At 37.8% G+C, this 15838-nt stretch overlaps 1 protein-coding gene across 3 annotated transcripts in view; it reads right to left on the minus strand.

The window, feature by feature from the left end:
• Positions 1 to 1970: 1970 nt before the first annotated feature.
• The window catches only part of LARP1B (La ribonucleoprotein 1B), a 33296-nt gene continuing 19428 nt past the window's right edge, over positions 1971 to 15838 (minus strand). The window contains exons 8-19 of one of the 3 annotated variants that reach the window (XM_074905106.1): positions 13312 to 13456; positions 12919 to 13093; positions 11918 to 12090; positions 11087 to 11458; positions 9231 to 9354; positions 8096 to 8307; positions 7595 to 7701; positions 6885 to 7042; positions 6448 to 6592; positions 5101 to 5210; positions 4753 to 4880; positions 1971 to 3987 (exon numbers count right to left, since the gene is read on the minus strand). In XM_074905106.1, the coding sequence (XP_074761207.1) occupies positions 3754 to 3987; positions 4753 to 4880; positions 5101 to 5210; positions 6448 to 6592; positions 6885 to 7042; positions 7595 to 7701; positions 8096 to 8307; positions 9231 to 9354; positions 11087 to 11458; positions 11918 to 12090; positions 12919 to 13093; positions 13312 to 13456 (2083 nt within the window). In that variant the 3' untranslated portion in view covers positions 1971 to 3753. Of the gene's footprint in view, positions 3988 to 4752; positions 4881 to 5100; positions 5211 to 6447; positions 6593 to 6884; positions 7046 to 7594; positions 7702 to 8095; positions 8308 to 9230; positions 9355 to 11086; positions 11459 to 11917; positions 12091 to 12918; positions 13094 to 13311; positions 13457 to 15838 lie in introns of all 3 variants that reach the window. The other 2 variants (XM_074905104.1, XM_074905107.1) reach the window with 2 other exon arrangements.

Here is a 15838-nt window from a genome sequence, read left to right on the forward strand (position 1 = left end):
CACCTTTTCCCTTTGGGCATTCTTGTGCTTTTGTGTATTTTTTTCCTGTACCACAAGGCAGCTGTGTTAATGTTCCATTGAGGTCCAAGTCTGGCACTGCAACCTCTCCGCAAAATTTCATTAACAAATCAAATTTTTTCTAGTCTGGTTACAAAGTTTACTTGGGTTGTTTTTGTCTGTGACAGTCATACTTTAGCAACCTGTTGTGTTTTCTTGGTAAAGCCTACAAGTGTACACTCTGAACATCTAAAAATAAAGTCTCTTTTGGAGGTGTGAAGTCACTTGACCACAAGCATCTAGTTACTGTTTGTATAAAAACTCCCTTTCTCCTTTCACAGGAGTGAAATCCCTTTGCTTTTACATGTTTGAAGGCATGATTTTTTTTTTTTTAACTAGAAAGAAACCTCAACTAATGAGCTTTAAAGGTACTAACCAAGACACTACCTTAGAATTAGTAACAGAGATGTTTCAACTTCTTTTAAATGTTACAATGTTGCTATTTAAGTTGTACTGGGAAGTTTCTTGTTACTTAGGTCACACAACACTAACACCTCAGACAAGTTCAAAGCTGTAAATCCATTATAGGCTTAGGTTTTGGGGTTGGTCCATTTGCTGAATTTTCACAGTGGAGTTTGTGGAAGTGTTTGCAAAGGGAACTGCATTCCTTACACACACCCCCCCTCCCCAACCCAACCATCGGGGCTGAAGACAGCAAAGAACGCTTTTACGCTTACAGATAGAGCGTAGCAGTGGGATGCACCAGTGAAAGAACATCAGCTAACGCGTAGTCTCTTCCTCCATCGGAACCGAGGGAGCCGAGCTGGTGCCCTCAGTGCCGCAGTGCTGCCTGAAGCACCATCTGCAGGGTAGAGGCTGCAATGAATAGTGACTGCTTTCTAGTCACACTCCTGCTGTGTCTCCCACAGAAACCCAAATCCCTGTTGAACTTGGGGAGAAGCAGGTGTGCAGACAGGCTACTGCTGCTCATGACAGGAGAACATACCTGGTCTCCACTGGGAACAAGAGACATCCTGAGTCTGGCCTTCCTTCCCTTTTAAAAAGCCTTTAGGATCCAATATTTTGGAGCATGACAAAAAAAAAAATCTTACTGAGTTTGGGCAGAGTGTTTTGAAATATTTGTACAGCCATTTCTCAGCAGAAGAAATGAAGACAAACCTAAATGAAATTCTTTAAGCACCAGGGAGACTTTTTAGACAAGGAAAGGTCTAAGACTTGCCAAGTGTTCAGTAAGAAACTACTACTGGGATACAACCAGTCTTAAAGACAGATCAACTGAAGGTTGGCTTAAATGGACATAAAAGGCATCGGAAAGGATGTTGGACACATGTTCAAAGACAAATTTATGGCTCTGCAGCAGGTATGCCAGTTGTGGAAAGGTGATTAAGCACATTAAACCCTATAGAGAAACAAGCTGCTCAGCCAGCAAAGGCTTTGGGGTTTACCCTAAAACTCAAGGGTTTTGGTCTCAGCTGCATGTGCAAACAGCACTAACGCCAGTACCATATTTTCCAGCTATCTGCAAGGGGAGAGAGGGAAGAGTCAAGCCTAGGGGAAGTGAAAAGGGGCACCCCTGAAAGGCAGCCAGATCTGTGCACGGACTTGGGGGGGGGGGGGGGGGGGGGGGGTTGTCTTACTGTCCACCCAAACAAAGGGACACTGGCTAAGCAACCAGCCCTACAGAGGCCAACAGGGCAGAGAGCAGGTAAAGTATTCATGCTCTTTGCTTTCTGCCTTATTTATCATTCACCTGTCATGTTTTTCTTTGACAAATACCCAGCCATACGGAAAAAAAAAATGAATCGATACTGAAGCAAGCTGGCTCACTTTCTAAGAACCACTTCAGCCTTTAACAGGCTGCGTTTCCCTGACACCTTAGTGCACCACAGGCAACAAATTCACATGCAAATCTACAGCCTTAGCACTCTTGCAAGTTGTTTTTTAGGGAAAAAAGTTGATGTACAACACTATGAGGGTTTTTTTGGTTGTTTTTATAAAATTTGTCAAGATATCACAAAATTACACACACTAAAAGCTTAAATCTGCACATTTTCCAATGAAAAAGTGAAATATCTTCAGTCTATTTCTTGTATATACAATTTCAATCCAAATTTACATTCGCATCATTTTTTTGGATAGCAAAAGGCATGGATCAAACACAGGATTGAGATGTGTCACTTCAGCGTATTTATAGGATATTACTTAAATTATTGGTATGTGTTCATTTAAATTCATTTAGAACAGGCCACTTACAAAAGGCTCAATTTTATATTGAAATTATATTAACTGTGGGGAAGGCCACTGGTAAGAGACTTCCTTTACAATGCAAACATCCATAATGTGTTTAATTGAGATTCACAAGACAATGAGTGAAAAATTAATGGACTTGTTATAACCTCTGAGATCTGGTTCAGGTTTAAAACCCCATAGATGGCTGTGCAGTCAGTTAGGACACCTTCATGGATTAAGGCATTTGTGCTAGACAACTTTTTAACTTTACAGGTTAACTGAAGTCGTTTCTGCAGTTAACTAACAAAAAGCTGAAATTCTTCTCACCTACCCTTGGAAGAGAAAAGTTACTCATTCAGTTCTTTTTGAGTCTTTAAACAAAGTAATGAAGTTAAGAAATTACAGGATATAAACACTGCCATCTTTCAGATATGGAAATGGATTTGTATTTGAATAACTTACATTCAGTGAAATTTTATTTAGACCTGTCTGAAATTATGTAGGCTTAGCTAGCACAATTTAATCAGAACTTCATTCAGATATTGCAAAATAAAGCAAAAAAAAAAAAAATTTACAAGGAACACTTGTTTCCCTCCAACCTAATTTTTATTACTTGAAATATGGAGAAAAAAAAGTTAAAAAAATTATGCCTCTCCTGTTAAGAGTACTTCATAATCATAAGAGAATTCAAATGAAGACACCTCTCAAGCCAAGAATAATTTGAATAGCTTCCTATTTTAACAACCTGCACAAATGGTAGATGCTGTATGTTAATTTAAGACACTATGAAATCAACAGATCCATTTCCCCCTGTATTTTTCTGTTGCTTGAGTTATTAAGAACCAGTACTGAAGGAAATACCTGCAAAAGTATCTCAGTTATGTCCATTCAAACTCCATACTTAATAAAATACTAACTATGGAGACCCTGAAAAAAAATAGAAACTATGTCTTTAAATAGAATCCAGAAATGTAGTTTCATATATAGCTGCACATTCTCGAGTGTGCTTTTGCACAAAACCATCCTTTTTAATAGTTAGATTCAAGAGCAAACCAATCACATAGATCCTTCCTTTACATTTAAAACTCTACATATAATATTTTTTTTGCTTTGGTAAAATACACATAATGGGAAAATCTGGGTAAAGAAAGCACAGTAAATAACATGGGTATGTCATACCTTTTTTAAGAAATATGAGCTGAAATGTAAGGCATCCCCAAAGTATTTTTTGCATATGCAAGGAATGCAGTTCTTTGTAAACAAAAGCTTGAGGGAAGCAATACTGAAGCCAAGGAATCTTCCCTAGGGTCCTTCCGATGATCCCAAAACCAAGAGCAACTCTCCTAGGGTAAGTGTTTTGGAGCTAAATCCTGTGAAAAAAAAGAGAATCCAATCCTTTGTCTTCCTATGCGCTTTTAATCACGTATTTGACTGGCTCGCCTTGAAGATCTCCAAATTAAGAGAGTGAGCGAAGTTGATTTTTAAGGGCACAAGCCCATCTTATGTCTATTTTTCCGGAACATCACTTTCTATAGATTTTGTGGCAGCATGGCTACGGCCTACAGACGCTTGGACAGTATTCCCACTGGTAACGTTTCCCTGTGCCTGGGACTGACAGGCAGCCGTGGGCTTAGCGGCAAGAAGTGTTTTAGAAGAATTAGACTGATGTCTGCGATGACCTGAATCCTCACCTGTCGCAGCAACCGCCCTCTTCCTGCCAGGTTCTTCACTAATAGGAGGCTGAAAATAAACATTGGCAACCTGGTAAATGTTCTTCCTTTTCATATAAAGGATCAAAAAAGACAGAACATTCCATAATTAGGCCCCTGGTTCAGCCTAGTAATCTTAGTTATTCACAACTCATCGATGATATTCTAAAGTTTTCCTGGCCGGTTCACTACAAGTGCAAGTACCTGACATACTAAGGACTTTGAACAATCTTACAGCATTATTTAATTGTCGCTGCCCATACATCTGCCACACTCCTAGAAAACGGAGGATTAGAGAGGATGATGGTACTGCAGTGCATCATAACCCAGTTAGGGAAAGCAGGGCAGCACTATACTCTGGGATCACTCCACAGGAAGGATACATTGAATTTGGCATATTAAGTCTCAGCAAGGACAGTGCCATCACACTTCATTAAGAAATGCCAGTTGGGCATTAATTCATTTGCCAAATTCTTAAACCGTATAGAAGTGATCAGACTTACCAGATAACAAACAAGCTATTTTTTGCCATTTATTTCATTACGCAATGAAAAAGAATCGATACTTTTTACATTTTAGCCACCGTATCTCAGCACCATGCTTTGTTCAAAAAAGAATGTCTAGGAAAAAACCCTGCATTTTTCATTTGAATTTAGTTTTTTTAATCATGCTTTTCTAGTCATTGACAGGGTTTATAAAGCTGCCTTTCTGTGAAATGAAGTACTGTTCTCAGTTTACCTTGCAGTAAAAATAATTGTACACCAAATATTTCTTTAAAATAGGTATTGAAACTTACATCCACTCTGAAGTCCTCCAGTCTCTTAAATTTACTAAGATATTCTTGCAGTTTAGGGTCAATGGCTGGAGTCTTGTGCTGAGAGTATTTTAGATAAGCCCAAAATTTTTCCAGTCCATATAGCTGACCTAATAATAGAAAAAGATAATTTTAACAAGTTACAAAGGTGAGATTTAATTAAAAACTTAATTATTCACTGGTAACTCTGTTTAAGAGAACTGTAAAATAAAAGGAACATGAACAAAAGCTGCTCTTGGGTTAGTTAACAAGTCAGTGCGCCAAGGAATTGGGATTATCTCCCAACTGAAATCACCCCAGTGTGAGCAGTGACTGGCCTATGATAATTACCAGCTTCATAGTCTCTCTTCGTTTCTTCCTGGAAATCCTTGAATATTTCTTGCCTGAATTTCTTTTCTAGGCCATAGCTGTAAAATCTAAACAAGCATTCCAATCCGTACCTGTAACAAAACAAAGAGGTACAAAAATCTTATACGTACGCTCCTCATTCCCCAGAAGGATGCATGTTTTCAGTTTCTTTTTGCATTTAAGTAAATGGCACAGGCTCATTTTACCCTTCTCCTAAAAAACACTTCCTCTTCACATCAATTTCTATCAATCTATTGTTCTGAAACATCTTCACAAATAACCAAAACTGATTTAGGAAAGTCAGGTTGGTCCCACAGATCCACCTTACAAACTTACAGGTACTACACACACATGTACAAAATGAAGACAAACACTCCCATGTTTTCGGTACATTCGTATACAGTTTCAACATAAAACCACTCACAGTGGGTCAGACCAAAAGTCAGCCTAACCCACCATCAGCACAAACCCCAGCGTGCAGGGCAGGACTCAGTGTTCCCTCAGCTCCTGCACACACAATGCCAGGATTTCTGGCTCAGTATTTCATGAAGCTCTGGCTTTGGCTGCCACACCGTCACCAGAGCTGCCCTGGGCCTCTAGATAGCTGGGACCTCTTTCTCTTCTGCGTTCATCTGCTGCCACCTTAGTCCCCTTACAAGCCTCCTGAAGTCTCTCCTGGTGAATGTATCCTTGGATAATCGGAGAGCATCAAGAAAGCTCAGCACAGAGACATGAGGTATTACTGAAGCCACATTTGCACCCTGAGGACTGCAGTCTCAGACAACATACTGAACTTCAGGACTTCCACAGCTGGTACTTCCTCACTTGGCATTTAAAATGTTGAGCGACCTTGTCTCTTTGGCTAAGAGAAAGAGGCGGGGGGAACTGGGTGAGAAGAAGGGCATAATATCAAAGAGCTAAAGGGGCAGTGATGATTTCTTTGTGGTCATTTTTCTGTTATTTTTGTAAGGCAAGAAGCAGTTTGAACAAGTTGAATGAGGTTAAGAAATTCTTCACCTATGGAAGGAAGAATCTTATGAGAGTTAGTAAGTACAGAGCTGACTCGTCACGGTCACCAAGTGACAGGATTTTGTAGAATTCAGGACCAATTACAAGTCAGGAAATGTGACACATTTAGCTATTTATCTGCAAATACATGCAAACTGATTTTTGGTATTAAAACAACTTATGCAGACTGCTATTTTAAAGATTTACAAAGAGTGAAAGTCAATACTAAAAATGTTCACTTCAGATATATGTAAACTTCACAGTCATTAAAACAAATGGTAAGACCTCAACAGTTATTAACTTCCAGGAAAAAGCGAATACCTGTAGTGTTCTTTTGCATCATCTAGAGCAAGTTGTTTGAATTCTTCATACATTTTCTTGTTAAAGTGATCTCTCAGAAAAAAGGACCAGAAACGAAAGAGTGTGTTCATTTCTTGGGACTGACCAATTCCCAACCGTTTCCTCTCTGGGAAAAAAAAAAGAAAGGAAAAAAAACCAAAAAGCAGAATATTTTCAAGTGCTTTTCCATTAGCGATACACACATAAGATCTTTCAGTAACTTAAAACATGTTTGAGGGTAATTTTTTTGTCAGGGAACGTAAATGGAATGCAGAGCTCATGAAATAGAAACATCAAATAAATTTTATTTGCCTTTCACAGGAAAAATTAAGGATAAGGAACAATGTGGAGAAAACTGGTATCAGATGACATCTGGTAATTTCTAACTAAAATTTCAGGAAGTGCATTTAGCAGCTTACCCATTAGACACCTTCGACGATATTTGTGGTACACCTGTTGAGTAAAGCCATTTTCCTTTAACAATTCATGAGAAGGATGCTGAAATTTTGGAAGAGAATTTGGGGTACACCCATAACTTCCTGCTAGTGGAGCTCCTTCTGAAGGCGAAGCATTAGAACTGCTGAAAAAAAAAAAAACAAAACCACAAAAATCACCCAACCTATTTCTGTCCCATAAAGAGTGCTTTTCTATAGAATCTGTTTTCAACCATTCTACTAAGACTATCTAAGAACTACCCAAGAGCTGTCAGAACAGTACAGTCACCTTGTGACCACTACAGTGCATGCCTGCTGTCCCAGTCATCTGTTTTCTGGTGCACCTCAAGAAAATCAGATTCTGTACCAGTATGTCAAAAAAAGGGCAGTTTTGGGTGATGTTAATTAAACATTACTGTAATGCCTGATTTTAAATAACTACTTGAAAGCAAAATTACCAAAGCGAACATCAGCACTTCAAGCAATATTAGGGCTACCATATCATCGATCAACAAACAACGTTGTGACCATAGTCAGCCTAGCTAGCTTACTTCTGTAGCCTTCTGTCTGTCTTGACTGCTCTTTTCTTGCTTCCACTGCATTTGTAAATTGTCCTTTATCGTAGCCTATTTCTCCATTAGCAGTGAGAACTAACGACATTGCAAACCATTTTTCTACAACAACAAAAAAATTACCTCACAGAGGAAGTTCTTGGCCTGTGGTCTCTGGAATCCATCACCCAACCAACATGGCATTCTAAGGGAGGGTTTGTACTGTGTCGTGTTTTTCTTTTTCTTGGAGTCTAAGAAAGTAAATGAAGTATTTATTTCCCTAAATTGATTTCACTCATTCTCTCCCTCTTAAAACAAAGTTCTAAAAATTTTAATATCCAAACACATTATAAAGTCACAACACTCCAGTTTCATAACCTAAAGATTAGTCTTACATAACAAATTTAAAATCTTTAGACATTACACTTTTTTGGCAAGGACTTTTAAGAAATGTCACAGAGAAAACTCGGAAACCATTTGTAGAAATAAAAAAGAACGTATACAGTATATATTTTGAAGAGAAGCAGTAGAAAAAGTACAAGCATTTCGGTTTTTCACCTTTTCATTCTTGTTAAATCATATGCAGACACATGAATTTTATAGGCTTTTTCTAGTTTTCGAAAAATATGACATCTTTCCATTTACCTTTACGTCAATGGATCGTGCTTCTTTAACAACAGGGTAGAACCTGGGTGTTTTGTTGGGATCTTGTAGCCTTGGGGTACGAGGTGTTCGCGGGGTGAAGCCAGGGTGAACGCTGGGGGAATCTGGAACTGCTGTTGGCAGTGATCGAGCTATTGCTGCTGTCGGAGGCACTTCAATACTTAACAAATCACAAGCCAGCTCCTCTGCTAAATCTACAGGCAGGAAGGAGAAAACATATGTTTTTCAAAAGAGACTTCAGGATTTCAAAGCCTAAAGTCCACTAGTATCTAGTATCTTAAAGGCCTGTTTCAAGTGAATTACATCAATCCCAAAGGACAATCAAATTAACAAAAGCACTTGGTGTAGAAGCAGTACAAACTGCTCAAAACTATGAAATAATGCTTCAAGCATGTCTTTGCTAGAAAATTCAAACTCATGTCTTTCTTACCTGCTTGTTCTTATGTATCTACACTAGCAACGTAATGGAAAATAAACACTGGAGAAAGAGCAACCACATTCTCACTTCTTGGCGAGATGGTGGGTTTAGTGAAGTGGTTTCTTCAACTACTTCAAAGATGCTATTTAGCATGTATCCTAGTAAATGTTAATACTACTACTGTATCAGAAATACCTCAAAAGATAAGATGTAGACATTGTGACTATTCAGTAAGGTTCTAATACAAGTAGAAAATTATTCTAACCTCACTTCATTCTATCCCTAGTTCCCATAAAATACTAGTTTCTAGAAAATATTTCACAACATCACTAGTTTTGGGGGGTTTTGGTGGGGTTTTCTGGTGGTTTTTGGAGTTGGCTTTGGGTTTTGTTTCTTTTTTTACACATTGTAAATGCTAGGTTACACAAAAGGCACATGGTGTTGGTTTATGGTGACAACAAAATAGAACACTGCCTACTGATGCTCATATATATCCTGCAAAGTATGAGTACTATCTTCCAATTCAATGGAAACCATGCTACTGGTGAACAATTGACAATTTTAAAAATTATCAAAGAAAAAGCCCCTTGGACTGCTGACTGGACCAAAATTAAAATATTACACAAGCAGAAAGAGTTACAACACCTACAAAGTTGTTCTTTAGTACAGAGATCAAAAAAACAAATACATATTATTTACCTTTCTGTAACCCTGGAGGTCCTGGAAGAACTTCTTGGGTTGGATCAGCAACTGGTTCTGGTGCAAGATTATAAAATTCCTCCTTACTAATGAGATTTAGCTTCTTAAAGTTCTCGATCTCTTGCTGAATTAGAGAAAGCAAATTGTAAGCACAAAGCAGAATAACACCATCCTGAGAAACAGGTGACTTTCATAAAAGAGAAAATAAGCAAACCAGAATTGACACACAACTACCCATATACAGCCAGTACAGATTTCTTTTGAGGAAGATGGAAGGTGTCTCTAGCATATGCTGTAAAAAGGTTGCCATGAACATGGTATAAAACCTAAGGCAGCTCCCACTGCACTAGCTGAAAGAAACAGTTACACCAACAAATGGGTCAATGGAGATAGGTAAGATCCTGCCCCTTGCCAAGCCCAAAACCATCCTCCTGCAGTAAGCATGCCCAGGAAGGTACCAGCAATTTAGGGGAGCAGAAGAGGCCCTGCTTTCTTCCTCTGGCTACATCTAAAGAAAAGCCAGTATTTGTAAACAAAGCGTTCAGCTTTTTTTTTTTTTTTTTTTTCTCCTTTTTTTCCTTTTTTTTTTTTTTTTTTTTTACTGGTGGCTTCAACTGCAAAAAGACAGGATTTTCCAAGTTGTGTGGCAGCATCTCAAATCACTCATGCCCCTACTCAGCTGAAAGTGGGGTGGAACGTGTGTGTGTGCATGCTGTCTGAAAAATCTTTGTTGAAATCATTGTCAAGAACATGACAGCAACAAAACCAAAAATATTTTCTCTTGCTGTGTGCTATTTCTCACTGTCCTCTTACAGTTTGCTGGTTTTCTTGGTCTATTTGTTTTTTAATAAAAAACTCCATATTCTGAATTCTACTTTTATTTCTTGCTCTTATTCTTATCATTAATTTCTGTCTTTGTCAGCTCTTTTTTGTACCCACATGCTCCATTTGTCCTTTAAGCTATTTCCTCTCTCCCCCACCCCCCAACCCACCTTTGCCCTTGTATAGAGATAAGCTCCTTCCCCTCACTGCTCAGTGTTTAGGTAACTTTATATTTCTACATGCATAATAGCTGCTAGTGATACTGTGGGATTGCCTACCGAGGCGTCACTCCCTGGGCTCCCTTGCACAAAAGGGGTTTCTTAATAAACCAACAGCAATAAGTGGCAGGACTGCAGCGTGCCACGTTGACCTCTGCCTGTGCAGTGCTGGAGTTCAACTCATCTGTAATTTTACAGCTGCTTAGTCTATTTTAAAAAATAATTATTAAAAAAATAAAAATCACAAAGCTGACAGTCTCCTTGCAAACTTTGAAAGCCTTGAAGACAAGGACTCATGCACAGTCTAAGAAATAAAAGGGTTTCTATAATAAAGTAAGGTATACAATCCAAAGTTTCATTTGGTCACAGAGCTATCATTCTAACAAGCTACAAGGCAAACAGAACCTTAATATAAAACAACTTTAAAATGACTGTATTATCTTCCTCTCTTATTATCTCATCTCAGAAATGTGCCCCCTTCCCCTCTGGTAGGAGTTTGCAAATGTTATGAAACAAACTATTCATAGAACAATAAAACACTAGAAAAGTTGAAGCATCTCCAAAATGTTAAAAATAATTCTAAAAAATACACATTGAATGGTTTTGGTCAAGTCTGCGACAAGAAAAACTTGCTGGTTTTGCTTTCAACTGTTTAAAATATTATAAAAATAAAGAGAATTCAATAGACCTGTAAATTCAATTCCTGTCACTCTTTCTTTCAAGAGAGTGTAGCATTTTACAATGACAGCAGATGGCTGAGAGATTTGGAACTGTTTGGACAGGCATGATTTTCAGGTCAAACATGAAGAGACTTACCTTCATCATAGTGTCATTTTCACTCCGCTCCATCCATAAATCCTGTTCATAATAATATAAACCATCATTAATAACTTTAGCAAGTTCTGACGTAATTTTTGCACGGCATACGTGGTTTCCCGTACGATCTCCACCAGTATGTTTTCTCATATATGGTGGCGTCTGTGTTACAATCAATATCTTGTTTACGTCCTGATCATCAATTTCATAATCGGAATCACTGTCTGACCAATCAGTAAATTTATTCTTCCGACCTCGAATTTGTTCCATCTCTTCATCAAACAAAAAATCAAGTTCTTCTTGTTCTTGTTCCTCTGGACGTGGGGTTGGCTGTTGTTGGTCTGATGTTTGATCAGGTGTAGGAACGCTTTCCTAAATTGGAAAAGGTGATACATTTTGTATTTGAATTGGATAGTGATTACCCAAATGAGAGACAAATAGAACACTACAGAATATTTTCAATAAACAAAGTACAGGAATTAGAAACAATACAGACACTTTCAGATGTTTATTAAGTAAATTACTGTTCTAAATACTTCCCCCATAATATTTTAGAACAATTCTCAATGCACGTTACAATATATTTTTCAATAATCAACAAGTACAACTTTCCCTACACAGAAATAAAACCCCAGAGTATTTCCTTTTCATTTTATAGAGCTTTGGATCAGGATTTTAAATGCACTTAGCGAGAAGTACACATACTAACTGCATTGCATTATCAAGCACCACATGTTAAGACGTGAAAAATCTTGGTTTACAGTATAATCTGGAAGTTGGCAGGTTTTGCATTTCTTTATTTAAACATAACCTAAAGGTTTTTGATTTTACCTTTAGTTTGACTGTGGATGCACGATGCCTCTTCTTCACTTCTATCCAAGGTTCGGAGTCCAAATCAGGCAAACTTGTAGACAATCCTTTAGACATTGTCTGAAAATTACTTGTTTCAGTGTTTTCCTTTGGACTCAGCAGGCTTCCCAGTCTTGGAGAACTTGGTGCAGATTCTAGCAGTGGAAAACAGTAGTTCAGTTCCTGCTGTATGTTGTTTTGGTTTGTCTGAGTTTTTTTTGGTTTTGGTTTGTTTAATTTTTTTTAGCTGTTTCACTAGTCTTAACTGCAGCTACTATTTTTCTACCTTTCTAGTTAAATGTAGCACTGATCAGCAGAATTTATTTTCATTTTTAGGAGACAGCTTTTCACAGTTCACTCAATATTTTAGGAAAAGATCGATTCTAGCAACTTATTTATGCGGAAAGTTTCTAACAGTCTGAAAAAAATTACAGTGTTGTTCAGAGAACAAGAGCAACATCATTAGGGACATGTTTTCTCTACACCATTCCCTAGCTTTATTGGACGGGTGCCTAACTCAGTCTTCATTCTTCTCATTTAATTCCAGCCAACATTTTAGTAAAAGATTTCCTTGCCAAGGGTTGTCAGCAAACAAAGCCATGTCCTTACTAATAATGTGACTGAGATCCCCATCCAACACCAGGATGCACCAAGTAAAAAGTTACCTTTCAGCTGCTACCAAAAAGAAGCAGATTGTATGACTATCTTACGATTGCTCTTACTATTTGTACTCCTACTACTAAAGGACTGTTATCCCACCATACTATACTCTGGAGAATGGTCACAGCCATAGCACATAAGAGACATTTTTATCTACTTCACATCAGCCATGTGACTTGGCAACTGCAAGGCTGACAGGCATATCAGCTGAATAGACCATTACCAAATGTACAACGTCTATTATGAAATCAGTATCAAGAGGCAAACTTCCTAAGCTAGACAGACAGTCCTAAACTTATGTTTCTATAAAATAAATCCTTTACCAGTATGTGAGCCAAAAATTTGGCCTGGTATGAATTCTGGACAATTGATGAGCTGAGAAAAGTCAGTTGGTGTCAGACTGCATGGAGGAGGACCTGGAATTGGCCACTTTTCTGGATCAACCCTTTTTCTTATCCTGTGATCCACAGTTTCAACTTCTGTACTGTCCTTTAGGGCCTGTGTGACAAGCATATTTATTTATTTAAAAACCTCACATATCCAGCACCATCCACAACAGAAAAAAACCAACCCACAGACTTCGCCATTTATAGCCTCTTTCTAAAATCCTTGTCATTGCAAACAGAAGTCTTTCTTAACTTTGTAGCACGGGCTTTAAATGGCAGTACAAAATTAACCAAGTAACTTTCTACATCTGTACTTCTGAATTATTTTACCTCCAAAATGAGCGCAGCATTTGTCGTCAGAGCTTGCATCCGACGGAAGCTAGCGATCAATGAAACAGGCAGAAATCCTTGTTGGTCCATCTTTCTCCTCAGAAAGAAGTCTCTTTCCAAATTTTCTGTGCTGAAATAATACTCACTGCAGAAAGAAACATACAAATATGAGCCTATTACAGGTTAAAGAAAACCCTAAAATAGCAACTTAGAGATTCCTTGTTAAAGTCTTCCAATAAAAACAGAGCATTATTTGTCATCAAAAAAATCATTCAACAGGTGCATCATTATAAGCAAGACTTACAGAACAGCATGCATGCTCGACATATTAAGAAAGACTTATGATCCAGTACAGTACACAGGGGTATCAATCAAAGCCTTGTTACATTTGCACAGATGAACTCCATAAGGAAAAACTATGCTCTATTTTTCTTTCACCCATCCCCTCCCTTATTACTTACATGAACAGAAGGAAACAACATTTTCTTAGCCTCCATATAGATGAAGGACAACTACTGCTTACAGTCAGGGCATAACTTATTTCCCACACAGCAGTATCAGTGCACCTTCATCCTGAACTGTATCTTTTCTTTTCCCAGTTGCCAGTACATTAGGAGGTTTAAGTATCCTATCTGAGTGTTGAGGCACATATATGTACTCTGAATCATAACTTCAAGCATGCTTGTGGGAAGATGAGAAAACAAAAATAGTAATGTTGTATTTGTCATGAAACTGTACCAAAAGGCACAACAGTTCATGAAGAAAGGTAAAGTCTAAAAGAAGGGATGATATTTAGTGGATAAATTGAAGAAGGACAAGGACCATTTCAGGAACACCATAGAACAAGAGACGAGGGACACAGAAACAGCAGACACAAATCTTCTTAAACAATGAAGCTGCTCTATGAAACGATTAGGGTGTCAAGATGTTTATACTTAGTGAAGAGAAAAAGTAAAAATTCAAATCACGATCTGTCACACAAAGCAAGGGAATGAGAAAACATCCTATGAAAAAGAATAGAAAAAATCAATTTAATCACGATGACTAAAATCTAGACCTTTCACAGAGTTTACACATCATACCATGAATTTGCATATTACATCCAAGGAATACTACGCCTCATCAGGTTCAGGAAAACGCAGGGAGTGAAATATTTAATGGAGAGCAATTAAAATTCTATGACACACAAATAGAGGTAGTGCAAAAATAAAACAAGAGAGCATTAAAATGCTGAGGAAAAAAACCAGACATGCAAGTGTAAATAGAATTAATTCTCATTTCAACAAAGTATTGAATGCTGTCTCCACTGAAGTTGGTATCAAGGCCAAAGTAACCAAGAGGAGAGGACTCTGATGCCATCACTGACCCAAGGAAAAGCTTGATACCATTTTCTCTTAATTTTCAACAGCTAAAGAAATTTGAAGCAAAAGCTCTCTACATGAAACACTCAGCTCCAAAACAGAATGAATATAAAGTGTCAAAGTTGGACAATAAGACATACAACAAATGAAAACATCGCCATTAAAACAGAGCAAACAGAGAAGAGAATAAGGCTTTCAGAGAATTAAGCTCTTACTCAGAGCTAAGTAAACCGATCAGTGAAGCAACTGTGCACAAAGAGAAAGTTTCTTTCAAGAATATCCTGTTTACTGTACTGAACTGCTAGGCTTCTTTTCCCCTCCCAATCTAGAAGATAAGCAAGCACAAAAGCCATATATCAACATTTTACTAATGTTACCTTTACAGTCATACAGTAAAGGTAAAATCTTGTAACGATTCACCTAGTTAAAAATTCCACAAGCAGAAATGGACAATGACTGAACTTGTCTCAAACTGCCTCACTTGATGTCCATCACTCTAGAAAAAGGAATGTGAAAGACCATTAATGATAAATGAAGACAACGCACAAGTTTGCTCCAAGTAGAGGGACAAACCTAAACACACACACCCCCTCCAGCTTTTCTCTTCTTTTTCATTTTCCTCAGAATCCCTTCTCTTATTCTTGAATTGATGCAGACTTGGAAACATGTCTGAACTTTTATTTCTTTATTTTTTAAAGAAGGAGGACTTTAAACGGAGTTCTACTGCATGTTGCAGACTGAGTTACTAAGCACTGAAACTTTTCAGGCTGACTTCAGTCTGTAATCAAAAATGTTAAAGGTATTTTTGTATGCAATACAAATATTACTCTCTTGTACATCAGGCTGGTTCTTGGGACAAGTATAAACTGTTTTGACAGCAGTGTATTTCTTATTGTAATTACACATCAACCCAGTTGGACACAGTCTCTAAGATTTTTTCCCTATTAAGCAAGTAAACTGCTTTAAAATTCATCAATTCACTAGAATTCAAACCAGTCTCACTGCTCTAATAGATGCTGATTTATCTTGGACTCCACAAGGAACTCTGAGACCTAACAGTTCTGTGTAGCTTTATTCTGTATATACTTCCTTCTTTGGCATAATCACTTTGATAATTTGGTTATAAAATACTGAAGGCAGACAAAACCATCCTCATTCAGAAGCTA

The sequence above is a fragment of the Athene noctua genome, chromosome 4 (assembly GCF_965140245.1).
Source record: "Athene noctua chromosome 4, bAthNoc1.hap1.1, whole genome shotgun sequence".
In the NCBI taxonomy this organism is placed as follows: Eukaryota; Metazoa; Chordata; class Aves; order Strigiformes; family Strigidae; genus Athene; species Athene noctua.